Genomic DNA, 18483 nt, shown 5'->3' with positions numbered 1-18483 from the left:
TCGTCTTTCGTCTCAATAGTTTAACGATGCCTGGTAACTTTGCACCACCTGTGTACCAGTGCATTTCATGCCTTGAGTATTTACAAAAGCAGTAAACAAAATTGAACACCAGGCCACCCTGGACTGCAGCAGTGACCTCCCTTTAGCCCAACGTTTATTCTCTGGATGCCACGTGTTCTGCCTCTCCTCTGGGCTGTTCCTCACCCAGCCTTCACTGCCTTTTCCATTTTAACCAGTGATGTCTTGTGGTGTGGTGTATCACCTACTCCTCTGAGACTAGGCTACCCTTGCCCTTTTATCTAGAGATCAAATAAAATTTTTAGAGCTATTCCTGTGGTGCAGATAGTGGGAGGCAGTAACTGGAGAGCTGGAGTCAACAACTATTTTGAAGGAAATCCAGCACGTTTCCCCCATTGTCCTGCTTGCACACCTTTGTGGTCCGCTCCGCTCCTTGGAGTAAATCACTTGCCCCCTCCAGTCTTCTCACTTGCTCCCAAGTAGTTGGGTGGCAAGTTGAGTGTATTGCAGCCTTGAGCACAGGGATGCGTAGGCTGGAATGTGAGAGAGTGGCTTTGTTTGGCAGGGGAGCTGTGTCATCCCGTAGGAAAGCCTACAGGTTTTTCATGGTGCCTCCAAAAAGCCCATCTCCTCATCTGTGTGGTTCTTCCAGCCTTGGCTTCCCCTCACCTGCAGCAGCTCTGCTGCTTTTCTGTGCTTCACAAATTGTTTTATTTCTCCTTCCCACACCTCTCCCTGTTCCCCAGAGACCAGCTGTGCCAGGAACATTTGGTCCCCTGCGAGGATCGGATCCCGCGAAACTGTATGGCTCGCCACGAGTGCCTGAGCCCCATCCCGGAGACCCGGTCCAGCAGCACCAGCACTTTGCCATGCAGGTAAGGAATGCTGCAGCCAAGGGATCCAGCACCCTGGGACCCATACGTCTCCTCTGCTCCTCAGTGCGAGACCCACCCCATCTCTCTCTCTCCCCCTCCTCCCCAGCCGGCTGTGGGACTGAGTGAGCACCGTGGGCACAGGCTGGCCACCCCAGAGAAGCAGGCATGTGCAGGACCGACCCACATCACCAGCCTCGGCCCCCGGCCTGGCGCCCTGCAGCTGGGGCGCATGAGCGGCCCCCCACCCGACACCGTCTACCCGCCGGCCCAGTTCCAGCAGGGCTTCCTCGCGCCGAGGCACAACGGCCCCCCTGTGAGGCCGTCGGAGGGCTCAGAGGTCCCCCCAGGGCACATGTACCGGCCCTACAAGTACCTGAACCGTGCGCACCCAGCCCTGTGGAACGGCAGCCACGGCCCCGCTGGCCAGGGCGCCGTGGGGCCGGAGGAGAAGGTGCCCATGGGGCCGGGGTCCTCGCTCCAGCCCCGCGCCCTGGGTCATATGATGGACCCTCGGGCCATGAGGCCACCGCTGCCTCCCAGCCAGTGGACCGAGCAATCAAATTTCCTACCTCATGGGGTGCCTCCTTCAGGGTATATCAGACCGCCTGGGAAAGCTGCCGGCCAGAGGATGCCACAGCCACCGACCTCTCTGTTTGGGGGACCACCTCAGGTTCAAAGAGGGTGCCAGGGCGGGGACTCCATGATGGACAGCCCAGAGATGATTGCCATGCAGCAGCTGTCCTCGCGCGTGTGTCCGCCTGGTGTGCCTTACCACCCTCGCCAGCCACCCCCGCCGCACCTCCCCGGACCCTTTCCTCAGCTGGCTCACGCAGCCTCTGCTGCTGGCGTGCAGCCCCCAAAACCGGTCATGGGGAACGGCAGCTCGCAGGATCCAACCGGTCAGACCATGGAGATGGAGAGCAACCAAGGTAACCCATCGAGTGCCTGCTGGTAGCATTTGACCTTGCCTGCCTGCATCCCCCTACTGCCTTCCCTTTTCCCATGCCAGGGCAGACCCTCTGCCTGCTGGTGTGCACGTATGGGGTGGGTGCAGGAGCCCCCCCCCAGGCCAGCTTTGTTGCTCTTGGGTGTAGGGACCCAAACCTTAATTGTCACGCAGATGCACAAAACCTGTGTCTGCAAATGTGGCTTTATTTGGATTTGTGCCACTAGGAAAGTGGAAAATATGCCCTGACTTTCAGGCTTGCCAGAGTAGTTTTTAAACAGTGGCTGAGGCTCAGCAACAAAAGCAGGTTTTTTTGCTAGAAAATTACTAAAATCTTGATAAAATAGTTATGGGACACACAGTTTTCACATGTGTATTCTTATTTTTTTAATCTAAATTGGCATATATTTTCTACTCCATCTTAGATTTTTCTAAAATTGCTTTGTTTGACAGTAGCCTGCCAGAGGTCCCTTCTGTCCCAGCTCTAAGTGCAAGTTATCAGCTTGCCACGGGGTACAAATGCAAAGCATAGGCTGTGATGCTTCTAGAGCTCACTTGGAGTTAATTTAAAAATTGGATCTGCAGAGAGTTAAGTAAGAAAAGAAGATGTTATGTGAATAAACGGTTTAAATATACTCCTCTGAGTGTATGTCAGTATGGCTTCTCTGAAATGCACATGTGCCTTGTGAGCTCTCGGCATCTCAAAATCTTCACACAACAGGATTGCCCAAAAGCCCCTGAGCAGCCATGTCCATTCAGGTGGGATGGCAGCATGTCATGTGTGCCATCACAAGTTTCTTTCTAGTTGAATTTCATCATTCGAGCTGGTAAAGTAGAGATCAAAAAAACCCCAACCTTCAAATAAAACAAACCTAAAGTAGAGATCAAAAAACCCCAGAGATCAAAAAAAAAATTTTTTTTTCATTAATTCTAGCTGGTAAACTAGAGATCAAAACCCTTGCATCTTTTATCGATCCCTCGTGTGCCTTGCACTAAGAGGAAACTCTTTCCTTGTGTGACATTGCTTAAAAGTCGTCATCATTTAACTGTGCTGGATATAGAACAGAGACTGGGGGAGGATGTTGAGTGATTGCAGGGCCAAGTAGCTACATCTCCAAATCACAGTTGGTTAAAATCTGACTGCAATAGGCTCCACAGCATCTCAGTATGTGGTAGTGCTTCTGCCCAAGCTGTGGGCAAGTGGAGTTTGTGAACCAGGAGGGGCAGCAAAACCCAAAATCAAGCTGCCGTTACCCTGACTTCTTATCTTGCTGTCATGTGGACTCCACTGTGGTATTCCCCAACTCTGCCTCTTCATTAGGCAGCCTCTGCACACCCATGTGTGAGACTAAACCCTCATATGCAATGTTACTCCAGTGGAGATGCGATTTATTGGTGGCTTGCAATCAACAGTGTGCCTGTATCTTGAGGGTTCAGTCCACGTGTGCCATATTTCCGAGAGAGGTGCAACTTCATGGGTAGTTTTTAAAAGAGCTCTTTTAAAAGAAGCAGCTACTAAAAGCCACGTGACATTTCAAAGATGCACTTTGGAATTGCTAAAGGTCTCTGAAGGGAAGACTGTGATGGGGGTGGGAAGGAGACTGCAGCCCCCCAGAAGAGCAGTTGTCCTGGTGCCACACTCAAACCGTCCTGTAGAGAGGTTTGAGTGGGGGATGGGATATTTTAGGCTTTGGAGTACTTATAATGAAAGGGCCTTCATGGCTTTAGAAAGTCACTGATTTTTCTCTTCCATTTGCGCAACAGTGGGATGCTTCTTCAATCCAGGTGTCAGGTGCTTGTTGGGCAGGTCTGCCCAGCAGCAGCAGATGTTGAGTGGCTACTTTGATAGCCCTGGTTAAGCTGGCAGGAATTACCCTTTGGCACATGTGCTTTGGGTCAGCATCAGTAGGTGTGTGTACGTGTTGGGCAGGGAGGGCCAGTTCCCAAAATTAGACTGATATGTAACTTTTTCCCAATCTCTTTCCAGTGGAGCCACCAGCAGGCGTAGACGAGAAGGCTCAGTGCATTGGTATTCCCGACGGGGCCTATGCCAAAATCCTACCTCATCCCAAGCCCCCGCTGCCCATGGAGTGCACCAGGCGCGCCTTGCCCCTGGATGGGGAGGGGGACAGCTCCAGCGTGAAGGGTGACGTGAAGGCAGGGCAGGGCAAAGGCGCGTGGCCGGTGGAGAGTGGCTACACTGGCGGCCCGGGCTGCATGAGGGACCTGGTTCCCACCTCCGAGAGAGGGGGTCCCCTGCCTGAGAATGGGGCAGCAGGTGAGGGGCCAGTGGCCACCACCGAGGGGAAGGGGCTAGCCGCCAACCTTCTGGAGAAGCCCCTCTGCAGCAGTGGGAAGGCTGTGCCCGAAGCAGCTGTGCCTTGCATGGGGCAGGGCACTGGCCTCCCCGGCGTGGATGCCAGCTCCATGGGGGCCACCCCCAACCAGTTCCACCACCCACTCTACATGCCCGGTCTGGAATACCCGAATTCAGCTGGGCGGTACCACATCAACCCAGGCCTGCAGGGGTTCGGCCCTGTGATGGGAGGGAAGCCGCCTCCTCCTGCCTCCCACCCCCAGCATTTCCCCCCACGGGGCTTCCAGCCAAGCGGCGCCCACCCTGGTGTCTTCCCGCGGTACCGGCCCCCCCAGGGCATGCCCTACCCCTACCAGCCGCAACCTCAGCCTTCCTACCACCACTACCAGCGACCACCCTACTATGCCTGTCCACAGGGCTACTCGGACTGGCAGAGGCCTCTTCACCCCCAGGCCAGCCCCAGTGGGCACCCCACCGCCCACCCACCCCTGGCCAGACCCCCTTTCCCGGACCGGGGGTCTGCCAGCGGCTTGCAGGGCTGTGAGGCACTGAGCGCCGCCCTGGCCTCTCCCAACCGCATGGACATAGCGAGTGCCAAAGAGGTTTCTCCAAGCGATGGGCAGGATCTGGGGCCTGAAGATGAGAAGTCCGAGGAGTCCCAGGAAAGACCAGAGAGTCCCAAAGAGTTTCTTGATTTGGACAACCACAACGCGGCCACGAAGAGGCAAAGCTCGGTGGCAGCAGGGGAGTTCCTCTACGGAGCTCCTCCACCACACCTGGGTTCGGGGATGGGATTCGGCCCATCAGCCTTCCCTCCCCACGGGGTGATGCTACAGACTGGCTCTCCTTATGCATCCCGCCATCCTGCCAGTCATTTCCAGCCCAGGACGTATGGATCGCCCATGAATGCTCACTTGTCTCATCATCCAGCCCCCAGCCAGGCCAACGGCCTCTCTCAGGAGGGACCCCTGTACCGCTGCCGAGAGGAGAACGTAGGTCACTTTCAGGCCTTGTTGATGGAGCAGAGAGGCAGTGGAGGTGGCATGGCGGGGCCACCCCAGGACTTGTATAGACCCTCGGGGTAAGATTGTGTTTTCTGCAAGAAGGCAAGGCGGGAGGGGGGTGACGATAAGTGTTGGATATCCTTGAAAGTATATGGCTTGAAGTCAGGGGAGATGGCAAGTGAATTGGAAGGCTAACAGGTGACTCTTACGACGCTTGGAGTAAGAGGTCCCTCAAGCTGGAGGGAGTCTCCTTGCAGCTTCTTAAAACAAGTAGCAATCACTATCCTGGAGACCAACAGCCTGCCCCATCCACCCCCACACCAGAGCTTTGTTTTATCTGACGGTGTTTTGTTAATGTGTCATCCAGGGTTGTGCATCTCTTAATCAGATGGACTCTTGCCATTTTCTTCGCAAGTATTTTATTGCCTCTTTCTCGTAGCGAGGCATAATAGCTAACTAAAAGTGGAAGTTAGCCTCTTGTTATGAACTCCTTTACTTTAACATTGCCCTGTTTTCCCTTTGCTCTTGCTTTGCCCTTCCTCTCTGTCTGATATTTCCCTAACAGAAAATTACTTCTCACTGGGACTGTGCATATCACATTTTATTCCTGAGTAGAAAATCCTGGTACTCAAAAAAATTGCCTGTTTAGATTTTATAAATGTGCTTCAACTGTTACTGTTTTGTCATAGTTCCAGCATGACAGTCCTTCTTCTAGTATTCAGGGAGCTTGGCTTACAACTGAGCCATTGGGGGAAGTGGCATGGATTGAAGGCTGTGTTTTGGAGGGAAGCCGGGAAGAGGAATACATGAGATGCATGCTTGTATATGAATGTTGTATATATGCATTCAACAAAGTAGACTGGATTTGCTCTTGATATTCATGTGCTAAAACTCTCTCCATTCAACCTGGCTCCAGAATGCAAATGCATCAGGCTCAAGTTCCTTTCCCGAAGATGCCTACAGCAACCATGTCCCGGGAAGATTTGACGTCACAAAAACCATCAGCATTGCCTCTGGATCAAGTAAGGGCTGCTAGAGAGGGCAGAGTTGAAATGCGAGTCTGTCTTTTCCCACTGATTAAAAGGGGTGAAGTGTTTGATGAGAGTGGGAAGCACCGGAGGAAGCTGGGAAGTGAACTACTGCTGTGCAGAGGCGTTGGGGATGTCTCTATGGCCTTAGCTGACTGTAAAACATGTCCTAGGTGGACTGCTAGTGCTAGCTTCGAACTGGTTGCATGCAATCATGAGGTTGTTACTTTCTAAAGCTGCCAGTTAAAGCCTCCAACTCTTGTTCTTCCTCTTCCAGAGCTAGTCCGAGGAAGGAAGGACCTCACAAAGATGAAAGCCACGCGTGATTTGGACAAGGGGGAGGAGGTGCAGGCCTTCCTCCCACCCTCCCCTCGCCCGAGCAGCATGTAGCTTCCTGGGTCCGTGGAACATGGTGCCGCAACGGCTTTTGTGTTGGAAACCTGGAGCGGTGCTGGGCCCCAGCCAGCCAAGCAGCTGGCTCGCCATCACAGGGCGAGCATCGCAAACTAGTGGCTTTCTGTGACCGGAGACTGCGTCTCATTCAGGGTTTGAGGGATTTTTTGGGGTGGGGAGGGCGGGGGTGGGGGCGGAAACTTTCATTGACTGCTAAACTCAGGTATATTTTTCAGGGTGGAAGAGGACGATGATGGAATTTTACTTGTAGTATTAACGTGTGTGTTTTGGAGCTGGATCCAGTTTACAGAATTTAACCTGTTGCCTTTTTAAATAAATTTCTGTTGTTGGTGAATGTATTGTACATAATGGGGGAGGGGGTGGGCCCAGCTTGTAGTGGGCTTAGCACTGGAGGAATCCTTAACTGTTTACAATCATATCACACTGAAATCTTTCAGGATAGGGTTAGAGTTTGCGGGGAGCAGGGAGAGGTGAGGGAATGTGTGATGGATGACTTGCTGTCCTCCTTCCTGTCCTCTGCAACCAAGACACGACCCAACAGTTGGTTGACTTAATTGCAGGAACTGCTCAGGAGCATAATGTGTCCTCTTTCTCTTGTCTTCTTCCTCCTTCCCCTCTCACCCCCAACTCCACCCCTCTGGATCCAGGGCCTGAGTGCACTTCCAGCTCCTGTCATCATGGGGGAACAAGGAAACCAGGACCAGGAATTGAAACCAGGACAGGACATTCATGGCATTGTCCCTTCTGCTAGTATAGTACCCTTCTCCCTGCCTTTCTGATAGGAGAAATGTATGCTCTAGAAAACAGAAAGTGGCGTAACTGGACATCTTAGACTTCTTTCAGTGAAACCGGTGCAGCTGGGGGTAGAGCAGCACCTATCCAGTAGAACAAATACTGTGCAAATCTGTACTGCCCTGCTGCCCAAGCAGGGGGGCCAAGTCCCCACCATCCTTTCTCTGACCCTTGGCTATATTCACTTCTTAGCAGCAGCAAAGTAGAAAGTACCCTGGGGTTCCTGACCACTTTTGTTCCTGTGGAGGGAGGACCATGAGGCTGCTTTGTGGGAATGGTTGATTTACTGCAGTGTGAGCTGTTTGTTGGCCTCTGGAGTTCCATTTGGTGTTTGCAAGTTGCAGGTGAATCAGAAAGCACCGATTCAAAATCAGATGTTGAGGTGTCATGGCTCAGGGATAGAGGGATGAGAGGTCTGCATGCCCAAGTTGAGTTGGTTTGACTTTGTCATCATTGATAATGTAGCAGCAGGTTCTACAGAGCTAGTGGCATCTTCCCTCAGAGGCTGTGTGCAGTCTGCAGGGGCTGTCCTCACCAGGTGCAATACTGCACTGGGAAACCCCTGCATGCCAGTGCTTTATCAGCCACTGGTGTTCAAGTGTAGGTTTGGCAAATGAGTTTAGTAGGAATCTCATCTGCATTTATTCACATCTTAAAAGCTAACAAACACACACAGTTGATTATTCTTGGGGAAGCTGGGGTGAAAGGGGAGTTGCTACACTACAAGACCGGACAGCAAGATCTACTGGGACCGTAGCCCTGCTGGGCAGGCTGCTGGTTGCACTGCGGGGGACAGCGGTGTGGTTAGAAGGAGGATGTGCCAATCTGTTGGACAAACTGTGCTAGCAAGAGCACAAGTGGCAGCAGAAGTGAGGACAGAGCAGCATGCCCTTTAGTCTGTGGTGCCAGCTAGGAGAGGGTCTTTGTCTCCAAGTTTCTGGAGAAATTTTCTGGCTGCTTCATTGTCTTGGATGGTGTCATCACCTGTATTTTTAGCTGAATTGCACTAGCATGCACAACTGCACCACCTTTGTCCTGCTGTGTAGATATACTGTGCTGGCAAAGCCATTTGAGCAAATGGCAGGTAGCATCTGACTGAACTATTACTCCTTCTGTACTAAGCTTTTGGAAGCACAAAAAGCCTAAAAGGTGAGAAATATTCTTTCCTGAAATAGTTGGAATAAGAAAGGACTGCCACGTTAGTGCCCACGTACAAATGAATCTCACTGCGCTGTTGCTGCGGTACTTTAGCCTCTGATGAGCTGAGTCAGGCCAAGCTGTTTTCCAAGCCTAACAGGAGTTAAACTTCTTTGTGCTATTCCCACAAGCATGCTTATAATCACAGTTCTTTTTACCCACTGCTGCAACTAGCCTGTGAACTATAGCTGCTGTCTGCTTAGTCCAGTGAGTTGCCTGGGACAGCTGGCTGCTGTCCCTTTGCTTCTTTGCTTGGCTTCTTTGCAAAGCAGGAAGACTTCAAAATAATGGGAATTACTTACAATGTCTATCTATAGATGTCATTACATTATGAAAGGGAGATTTTTCTTGGTGGGTTTTTGGGTGTTTTTTTTCCATTTGTATTCATCTGCCAGGGAGCAATTGTCACTGGTGGATTGGTATAAACTGGAATAGATGATCCTGAAGGCTGTCCTTGGACTGAGAAGCAGATAATTGCTTTCCCCAGCCCAGAACATCATGCTATGGCTCATCCAAATTTGTCCCACATCTGAGGGTTTGCTGTTGGCTTATTAACTGGCAGTGGGTGTTCCGAGGTGCCCCAGCTGCTCCGAAATGCAGGTCTATATCCTTCACTGAATGGAGGTACTGAAGGAGCAGTAGGTATTTATGAAAAACTCTGCAAGTATAACTGCTCTTCAAGACAATAAACCTGCAACAAATGAAAACATTGTTGCTTCTTTTTGTAAAGCATTCTTTAGTTCATTGTAGATATAAAAACAATTTGAAATACCACATTTAAAAATAGAGGAACTGTAAAATGTAACTTGTAGCAAAGTATTAGAAATTCTGGAAATGTGAATGTAGATTCTGCAGCCAACCTCTGTCATACTTCACCCTGTGTCTTCTGCATCACAGACGTTACCCAAATATTTGTAATTAAATACCTTTAATTCAGCTCATTTGTAGAACAGGAGGTTTTAGAAGCTATAAAAAAACCCTAACCAAGCTGAAGCACTCTTAGCCTTCAGCTGTAACTGGCACTGAAAAACATGGTCCTAGTGGTCATGGTATCTGGATGAGTACCAAGCCCAGATCAAAGCAGAGGACAAATAAGAAAGGCAAGAATTGCTTGTATCTGCCTGGAGAGTGTAGTGGAATGTTAGACGGTGACAGAAACCTTGAGGATCCTATATGAGGTGTGCGACATGAGATATTATCCCTTACCTGACATAATGCAAATCTGAGAGAAGGATTTGACTTGAGGATGGAAGATGAAACAGCGTAGTGAAGCTGACCCCTCCTGGGAGGGCTTCAAGGTAAATGGCTTTTGGCGTAGTCAGTAATTCTTATTAAAATGACTAACAAGCTGCTGTTGTGAGGACACGTGGTTTATGTTAGAAAAGTACTAATATAGCGTAGGGGGAACTATGGCTAGGCTACAGGGATAGGGCTGTTCTGGGGACAGGACACACTAAGAGGGAGAGCTGCTTGTGGAATCTCAGTTTGGAGTTTCCAGACTTTCAAATGCTTTGTTCATAAGTCTGGGGTTTGGTTTTTTTTTTTCTTTTGTGATGATATCTAGGAATGCCCCCCGAGAATCGGAGCTCTATCTTGCTAGGTACAATCTGAGCAAATCACAGAAAATTGGCACCCCGCAGAGGGCACAGAGCTGGGGGCAGATTGATGGGAGTGGAGCACCAGTGGGAATGTCTGGGGAGGAGCAGAAGATGTGAGCTTTCTAGTTTATGGTTTCCCAACCCTTGCTGCACAAGGCTGCTTTGTAGATATTGTGAAAGAGGCAGGTTTAAGGAGGGATTCAGAAGAACGTAAAATGGCAGGTCTTTATGGAGGCAGTGGTACTTTTTTGGCATGGGTTGGCATGCAGTGCAGGAGAAATGTGGCTGCATTATAAAATATCCTGGGTTTTGAGTGCCATACTTGTATCGCTATCTTAAATGATATTTAACACAACACAGAGAAATTGTAGACTCTGGTTGGAAGCCCTCTTTCTCAACCTCCAGCGTTGTTGTTGTGTAATATATTACCAGTTGGTCCTTTTTCAGAAAGCTTCCTGAGCTAGTGACTTTGCAAAGTTTCCTGTAGCTATTACTTTTTCCATACGGAGGATGTGTTTTGCTGTAATTACGGATTTCATGTTAGACAAGACAATATATATATATATTGTGTGTGTATATATATATATAAAAAATATATGCTGACCATGCTTGAGCATGCCAAAAACTTCCAAGATTCTCAGAAGAGTTTTGTACACTACTCTGGCTTTTAGCCTTTTGCTCTCCCCTCCACCACCTCCTTTGCAAGTGATACATGGTGTTCCCAAGTTCCCGAGGTGTTCAATTGCCATTATAAATGCCACTGTATAAACTTCCCATAGGACTCTTTAAGCTTTGAGCATCTCAAGTACTACAGACCCTGGCAATTCTACTAAGTATTTTGGGAAGGCCAGTCACTGAGACTTCACAGTGATTTTAGCTGTTTCTAGCAGAAGTTTGCCGTCTATAAATTCCATGGTGTGACCCAACAAACCACTCGGTAGCAATCCAAGGCACCAGCCTGCAATGAGGAGGACAAAAGAGGAAAGTAAATTTGCAGCTTCAAGGCCCAACTGGTTTGATTTGTGACTTTAAAGTACATGGAGACACTTTTCTTGGAATGGCTTCTGATTTTCTTGTCTGCCAAATGCCTTTCCCATGCAGACTTTTTGAAACAAATCTCCTGTGTATATTTTTGTAAGTGTGGTTTCTCAGGGTCTTGGAGAGCTATCAGCTTCTTGATGTCTTATCTGAAAGCTAGTCACAGAGACTGTCTTTCATTCTGCTGACTGAGGCAGTTCTCCTGCAGCTTCTCACTCCAACACTTCTCCGTTTAAAATGAAAGTATAATTAGAAATCAACCTTCGTTTATTTCCTCTACTGATCTCTGTTGGTCTTCTGTGCATCTCTGTGTTCAGCCAGGGCTGTTGCTTTGTTCTTGATGGCTTTGCTCTGCTTTCCTTTTCTGAGGAGATGGTGTTGCTGTATGCATTGTGGAATTTTGGAGAAGGTGCTGAACTGTGTGGCAGAGAAGTGCCATTGCAAGGGGTGGCTTGGAGAAGACAAACGGGAATTTGTGATGGTGTGGTTGCTCCAGGTTTCCCCTCACTGCAAAGCAACTGCGCAGCTTGGTCTGCACTTAATTAGAGTAACCCCTTTAAAAGTTTTTACTGTGGTGCATTGGTGGTAGAGGAGTTTGCTCTTGCAGAATTCCTGTTTTGCTTGAAGTCCAGCACTGGTGGTTGAAGAGCAGGTGTGTGAGTACCGTATCCTTTCTGTAAGGCTGAGATTGAGATAGCAGGCTGTGAAAGTAGGGTTGCAGCTGCAGGCCATGTGACAAGCTTTAAGAGCATGTGCTTATTGTAACCAAGAAAGCATCTCAAACGTTGACCTTCCAGCCTTTCCCCATCTGTACCTGTTTAACGTACAGATGAGGGTAAAGCATATTCGGGCTTGGCAGGACCCCTGCCGCCCATGCGGAAGGAAAACACTTTTAACCAGCACATAATGAAGTACGCATTCTGGTTTTCACTCTCCACTGCCCACGTCCCTCTCTGAAAAAGAGCTGGGGAGGGACCCGTTTCCAGCTGTCTCCAAATAGGAGCTCCTGGGATGACAAGAGCAAGGCTTGGTCCACCCCTAGGCAAGGAAATTCAGGACAGGGTTTTATGTATTTGAAACTAGATAGTAGCATCCAAGCGTACCTTCAAAGCGCAGATGTAGAGAGCTGTGTGGTGCCATTCCCTTTTTGGCTGCTGTCCTGCCTCAGCTCGCATGCAGGATTTGAGAGACCATGGAACGTTTTGTAGTTTTAACACTGCTGGCCTTGCATTGACTGAGGGGGTTTTTTTTCCTTAATTTGCAGCAGTGGCCTAGATTTCTTTTGGCAAGGGTCTTCCTCTTTTTGAAATGTAGAGGTCAAAGTGGACAGTGCATCCAGGAGAGAGCAAGAGCTACATCCACCAGTGGAAGAGGGATCGAAGCATTAATTAGGGCTGAGGATTAATTGTCATTTTCACCAACTCTAGCAAGTCCCTCCATTCTTTGCCCCTTTTATTTGAAAACACTTGGTTCACTAGCAGAAGGGTAGTGGAATATCTTCTAAATAAAAGTGGAACTGACTCTGTGTGGGCAGAGTTCCCTTGCTGTGGACAGAGTTAGACCAGATGGCCTTCAAATCAGCAAGAGGCAAGCAGCCACCTAGTGCACTCAGACACTGTGGAGTACATCAGAGGAGCGATCTCCCTTTCTGAAAGGGCCTCAGCTTTTAGTCTGGCAAGTCCTCTGATCCCCTTTTGTGTCACATACTGATACTTCCCCTCTCCTTGCTTCCTAGCTTTCAAGTTTCCTTCCCTCTGCTCACTTTGCTGCAGTCGGTTGCTGTCAAGTGCAGAGATGAAAGCTCACTGCCCACACAAATAAGGGGCAGAAGGTTGGATTTGCCAGCTGACTTCTCTGTACATGCATATAGAAAGCAGGTGGGGTGTACATATTTAATCTCCCCATGGAATTAAGGTGTCCTCAGTGGCTCGCTAGCATTCTCTCGTGTGCCCCTCGTGTTTGCCACCCTGGCATGGTGGTGTCTGTCCCTCTGCCAGCACAAGGATTTGCTCCTGGACCCTGTGCAGGGTTCCCGCACGTGATCTTGGCATGTCTACCTCCAAGAGGGCTTAGGTTAAAAATACATACTGTCTATAATCGTGAAAACTGTTGCTTCTCTCCCTTGATAGATCAATGAACACTGCTGCCTGATTTCTTCTGAGCAATAACATGCAGCAGTGGAACGCTGACCTTCCCACATTGTTTCAGGGAGCGGATGGCTATGAAACACGCTGGGGGGCTTCGCAGTTTGAGTGGGAAGCAAGGTGCTTTCTGTGGCCCTGCATTTTATGTGCACCATGTTCCTGCTTTCCCAGTGACCGTTGGGTTGATTTAGGTAGCCAGGAGAGAGCTGGTTGCTGCTCCTGTGTTTGGGAAGGTAGAAAGGAAAGGGAGCAAGTGGTAAAGTTGAGGCTTGTCCACAAAGCAGAGCACAGGGAAGAGGGGTGCCTATGGCTGCTACGAGGCAAGGGGTGGGTGGGCCACTGATTTAATGCCTCTGAGGGAGAAGAGCAACCCGCTGCTGCTTCACTTGGTGTTGATAGGGGAGGTAGCGGGAGAGCCTACGCCACTACATCCATTTTTCTGAAGTTGGGTGACATTGGGGTTTTTTTTGTGTTATTGTAAGTTTGTAAAGAATGTAATCTGTCTGTCGGGGGCACAAGGAGAAAACAGGGGCCTTTCTCTTTTTGGGTGAGGTTGTTCTTATGTTGCTGTGTTTTTTGTTGTTGGGTGGGGAGGGTGTTAGCAGCCACGGGGGCAAAAGCCTGGCCCTTGTCAACTGCTTGCAACTGTCCCAGGGCAATGGGAGGGTGAGCTGATGCTGCATCAGAGACCTCCCACACCAAGCTGTGAAAATAACTCCTGCCTGCATCCCTCTGTGGGGGGAATCTGACCTGCGTGGGGCTCTGCACTGGGGTGTTTTGCTGAGTGGTGGAACGTAATGCTTGAGGGCTGGTTCTGCTCTCCTTTGGCTTGGTTAGAAACTGAGCTGGATAGATGCTCATGCAATTTAGGAAAAGTTGGATTTGATAGCCTGAATTTCTCAGTGCAAGAAGGAGTTCATGCTGGAATTGCTCTCCCCAGCAGAGGCTCAGGTGCTGCACCTCTCCATCGGCTGCTGCCCAGGAGCCCCGGCTCTCACTCCCGCCTCCCTCCCCACCCCGTAGAGCACAGTGTCAGGGATCCTCTTCTCTCTCCTGCTGCTGCAAAGTTGTGTGAACTTTCCTGGTCAATACTGGAAAGGGGAATGCTATTTATTTTTATATTGTGTATATTTTGTCTTGGTCTGCTGATTACCTTTGTTCCCCAAGAGCGACAGTTACCTCAATAGTTAGTTTAATACTGTGTGTTGGGTAATTTTTTTAAAGAACTTTTTTAAAAGCTTGATCCTTGGAGGTCTGTAGATTTTATTTCCATATGAATTGGTTATTTTGTATAAAGTACATTCTTAAAATAGCAATCATCCTTGCTGTATGTGTGTTTTCTTGTCTCCTGGATGGTCTCCCTTTTCCTTTGTAAAGGGGGAGCAGACGGGGGTGGGAGGGAAACACAGAGGGCTTTTTTCAGAGAGACAAAGCCCTGGACTGCAGTCAGACACGGTTGTACCACCTGAAATCCATTTACAAGAGAGCACCTGGAAAGCTAATTGGGATCATTTCCCCTCCTAAACGCAGCTGTCTGCCTATGAACAACACAGTTGTGGAAATGAGATGGTGTCACTGCTTTTCCCCCCAAGTCCCTGGTGGGCTGTGGGTTTTTCTGCAGCCCAGGTGTGCTGGAAAGCCTGCCTCCCTCCCCGAAACACCATGTGGTCTGGGGCACAGATAGTCTGTTTCCCCTGAAACCCCTCTGCTTTGAAAAGGGTGATGGCCCTTCAGTAAAGCCTGCATAGTGGTGCTGCTATGAGGAAGGAGCTGGTGTAACCTACGTGTTTTCCCTTTGTGCTGCTTTAATGCTAAAGCAGCACAGGTTGTGGCAGCTCTCGGGGGCGGCTAGGGGAATGGGAAGCCTTTTGAGCTCATGTGCAGTGGTCCGAATCCATATTGGGCCCAAAATGGCACTCGCTGTTTGCTGTTTATTAAATCTCCCACGCGAGACGGGGCAGTGGTTGCAGCCCTCTCAGCGTGGAAGCATTTAAAGACAGCATAGCTGTTCCTCATGGGCCTTCCAGCATCAAAACTGGGAGCTGGCAGTACTGTACTTCATGTGGGAAAGTGCCTGCTGTAGGTGCATGCAGGCAGCTTGCGCTTGGCCCATAGCTCAGCTGGTCCCTGAATAAAAAACTTGCTCGATCTTGCTGATTCAGCAGCTTTGCATCAGGACAAAATCGAAAACAAGACAATTTTCCTTAAAAGTTGGTGCCAGCAAAAGGGGTCATGGGAGATGAACGGCAGAAGGCTGTGGGCACGAAGGCTCCCAGGTGCACGCTGCATGCTCCTCTCCTTTTCTCCCCAGCTCTAGCTGGTGAAAGCTCCCTCCAGGGAATTTTCTTGAAGTCTCCTCCAGGGCTGGTAACAGATGCTCTTGCTCACATCTCCTCCTGCCAAAACAGCTTTGCAGCGTAGCCTGCTTGTGCCACAGGCTCCATCTGCCCCTCCTGCAGGAGCCTCGCTGGGGCCAGGGCATGCTCCCCTGGCTCCCAGTAGCAAAACTGCCTCTGCAAAGAGATGCTCGTGAAACAGCCTGTGACGCAGGACCCCACACTTGCGGGCCAAACCAGGGGCCTCATCCTGTCCTCCTAGCTGCCCTTTCCCTCTGTGTGCAGTTCATCCCCTCAGGCCACCAGCATTTTACAAAGATGCATAAATAAGCCCCAGTATATGAATTGTTCAACAGCTGACTGTAAAACCTCAGCGCATCCCTGCTCCTGGTGCAATTCAGGGACTCACTTCACCCTCCATGGCTTGGTCTGAGTGACTTACCCTGCCACACACTTGCATGTTTTATGCATGAAGACACACGCAGGAGCGCATGTTGGCACCTTCTGGACGTTTGGAGGAGCTTGAGACGTGATCTGTTGCACCTTGACACCTCGAGCACCCCAAAACCACCAGCCAGGTGCCAGAGCTGCTCCTGCTGCCTGGGGCAGAAGGGTGAAGCCGAGCATCCCAGTGGGGGCTTCCCAGCGTGGCCGCGGCTCTGGGCCCTGCAAAGGCTGTTCGAGGGCATTGCCTCCTCCGAGCCAGGGCAAGGTAAGTTGTTCCTGGAGGTGGGTGAAGGGCTGTTGTCTGTCACATATCCCCCTTCACCCCACAGGGGCCAGAGTTCGGGGTGACGCGAGCAAGCTGTTCAATTTAGGAAGGGGAGGAATTTGGTCACCACATCAGTCCCAGGAAGTGTTTGGGTCAGAGGGGATTGGCGGGGGAGATTTCTAATCCTGGGGCTAAGCCCTCGCTGTGCGGAGCCAGTGCTAATTGGAACCAGTCCTGGGGAAGGGGTGGAAAGTAGCTGCTTTTAGAGCTGCCTTGCAGCCCAGGCGAAGACAAAGCTTATCTGTGCTATAGGAAATGCCACGTCCTAACCTTGACAAGATGCTATTGTGAGTGTAACAGGCGGTATCAAGCTAGGCCACATGGCCCCCTGATTTTTTACCTTTCTTCCTACTTTCTGCTGCCCACAATTCTTGTTTCTTCTTTCTTTCCTCCATGGGTTGGCAAAGCTACCCCATTGTACTAAGAGCGAGCTTTCCTGAACTGAGGCGGAGGCTTTAAGTTTGTGCCTTCCTCTCTCTAGCCTCCTCCTCCCTGAGCACCGGGGTGCTTCCCACCTACAGCTTTTTGCCCAGCCATTTCAGAGCAGCCCACTAATTCATGTAGGCTTGAATGGGGGATGGGTGGATTAATTGGTTTCAATAGGAACCAGTAAAGTGCCCAGTTCAGGTGTGAAAAAAAATGGCAGCCCCTCACCCTGCCCCCCCCCCGTCATGAAGCAGCCCTGGGGGAGAGCTCCGACGGCTCTGCTAGAGCTGATGGATGGTGCATCTCTGGGGCTGCCTAACAGTGAGGGAAGAACCGGAGTGCCCTTGGCACCCATCAGCGTTTGGGGGCGGTGGTTTTGTATACTTGCCTAAAAACGAAGATTCTTGCAGGTAAAGTTCCCTGTTTTAATTTTCCTATTAGTCACCACACTTTAGCATGGGAGATACCACCTCACACAGAAAGGCAGGACTAAGGCATTTGGGTAGCTCTAGAGGACTCAGATTGAGGCTAAAATGAATGATTTCTATTCACAGAAATGTTTAGTTATAGGTATTAGGAAAAATATACGCACTCATAAATTCAAGATTTTTATTTTTGTCCCACATTGAGATGTAAAACACAACTTCTCCAAGCAGCCATGGATCTTCCAAGGGGCGGGACCCCCCTATATCTCATCCAGCCCTCAAAGCTGCAATTTTTGTTTGGTAGAGAAGGCAAGACACAGAAAGTCGAAGCCAAGCCACTTGCCTGGCAAGGCAGCGCACATCCCTGCCAGGCGGTAGCAGACCCAGATGCCTTTCTCCCAGACGTAAGCTCAGTCGGAGAGTGCAGTGGTGTTGTATCTGTATTTATACACACACATAACAAATGTTAGGGTCTTCTAAGCGCTAACAAAAAAAGCAGACTTGTTCTGGACTTAACAAGGGCCCTAAAGGCTGGCCTCCCGACAGGGACCCCCAAGGGCCCTGTGCTTGTCCAGCAGAGGGGAGACAGGCAGCTTTGCTGGAGGAGGAGAAGGTGGGAAGGGGTAGGACTCACCATGGGGCTGGAGCAACGTTTCAGGGCTGCCCCCTCCTCCCCTGTCAGCACCAGGAGGCCACATGTTCCCTGCCCGCTTTTTTAAATTCCTTTCCCAAAGAGGCTGCCAGGCTGGAGGGATCATAAAAAGTTCACCCCCTTGTCACAAATGCACCCGTTCTTCCGGGGCCAGTGGGCAAAAGTTGTTTGCAATTTCCTCGGGCCATGACCTTTGTTTTGACCATGGCGGAGGAGGGTTGCAATCCATCAAACCCTTGCCTAGCCCATGCCGAAGGTGGGGGAGAGGTCTGCCTTTGGCTGGTGGAAGGGGGCTGCCTTTACAAGGGGCAGGGGTGCACAAGGACACCACTTTGCCCCTCGGGTTTGGTCCAGGGGCAGGGGGGATGCCTCACTGCTGGCTCAGCTGGTGGTTCAAGCTTCCTGATGCGGGAGGGGATTCAGTGAAGGAAACCGCACCATGTATGCTCCTGATAGATTTCAGAGAGAGCTTGCTTTAATTTTCTTTCCTGAGAGGGATGC

The 18483-nt window shown here is 50.2% G+C and overlaps 1 protein-coding gene across 3 annotated transcripts in view; it reads left to right on the top strand.

The window, feature by feature from the left end:
• The window catches only part of LOC121088784 (cat eye syndrome critical region protein 2), a 102623-nt gene extending 87936 nt beyond the window's left edge, over positions 1-14687 (top strand). For all 3 annotated transcript variants that reach the window (XM_040595345.1, XM_040595344.1, XM_040595346.1), the window contains 5 exons: positions 765-893; positions 1000-1822; positions 3827-5237; positions 6077-6182; positions 6466-14687. In XM_040595345.1, the coding sequence (XP_040451279.1) occupies positions 765-893; positions 1000-1822; positions 3827-5237; positions 6077-6182; positions 6466-6471 (2475 nt within the window). In that variant the 3' untranslated portion in view covers positions 6472-14687. The remainder of the gene's footprint in view (positions 1-764; positions 894-999; positions 1823-3826; positions 5238-6076; positions 6183-6465) is intronic.
• Positions 14688-18483: the final 3796 nt, after the last annotated feature.

Source organism: Falco naumanni, chromosome 5 (assembly GCF_017639655.2).
Source record: "Falco naumanni isolate bFalNau1 chromosome 5, bFalNau1.pat, whole genome shotgun sequence".
Lineage (NCBI taxonomy): Eukaryota > Metazoa > Chordata > Aves > Falconiformes > Falconidae > Falco > Falco naumanni.
Note: the sequence above shows the minus strand (reverse complement) of the source record. Positions and strands in the feature narration are given on the sequence as shown.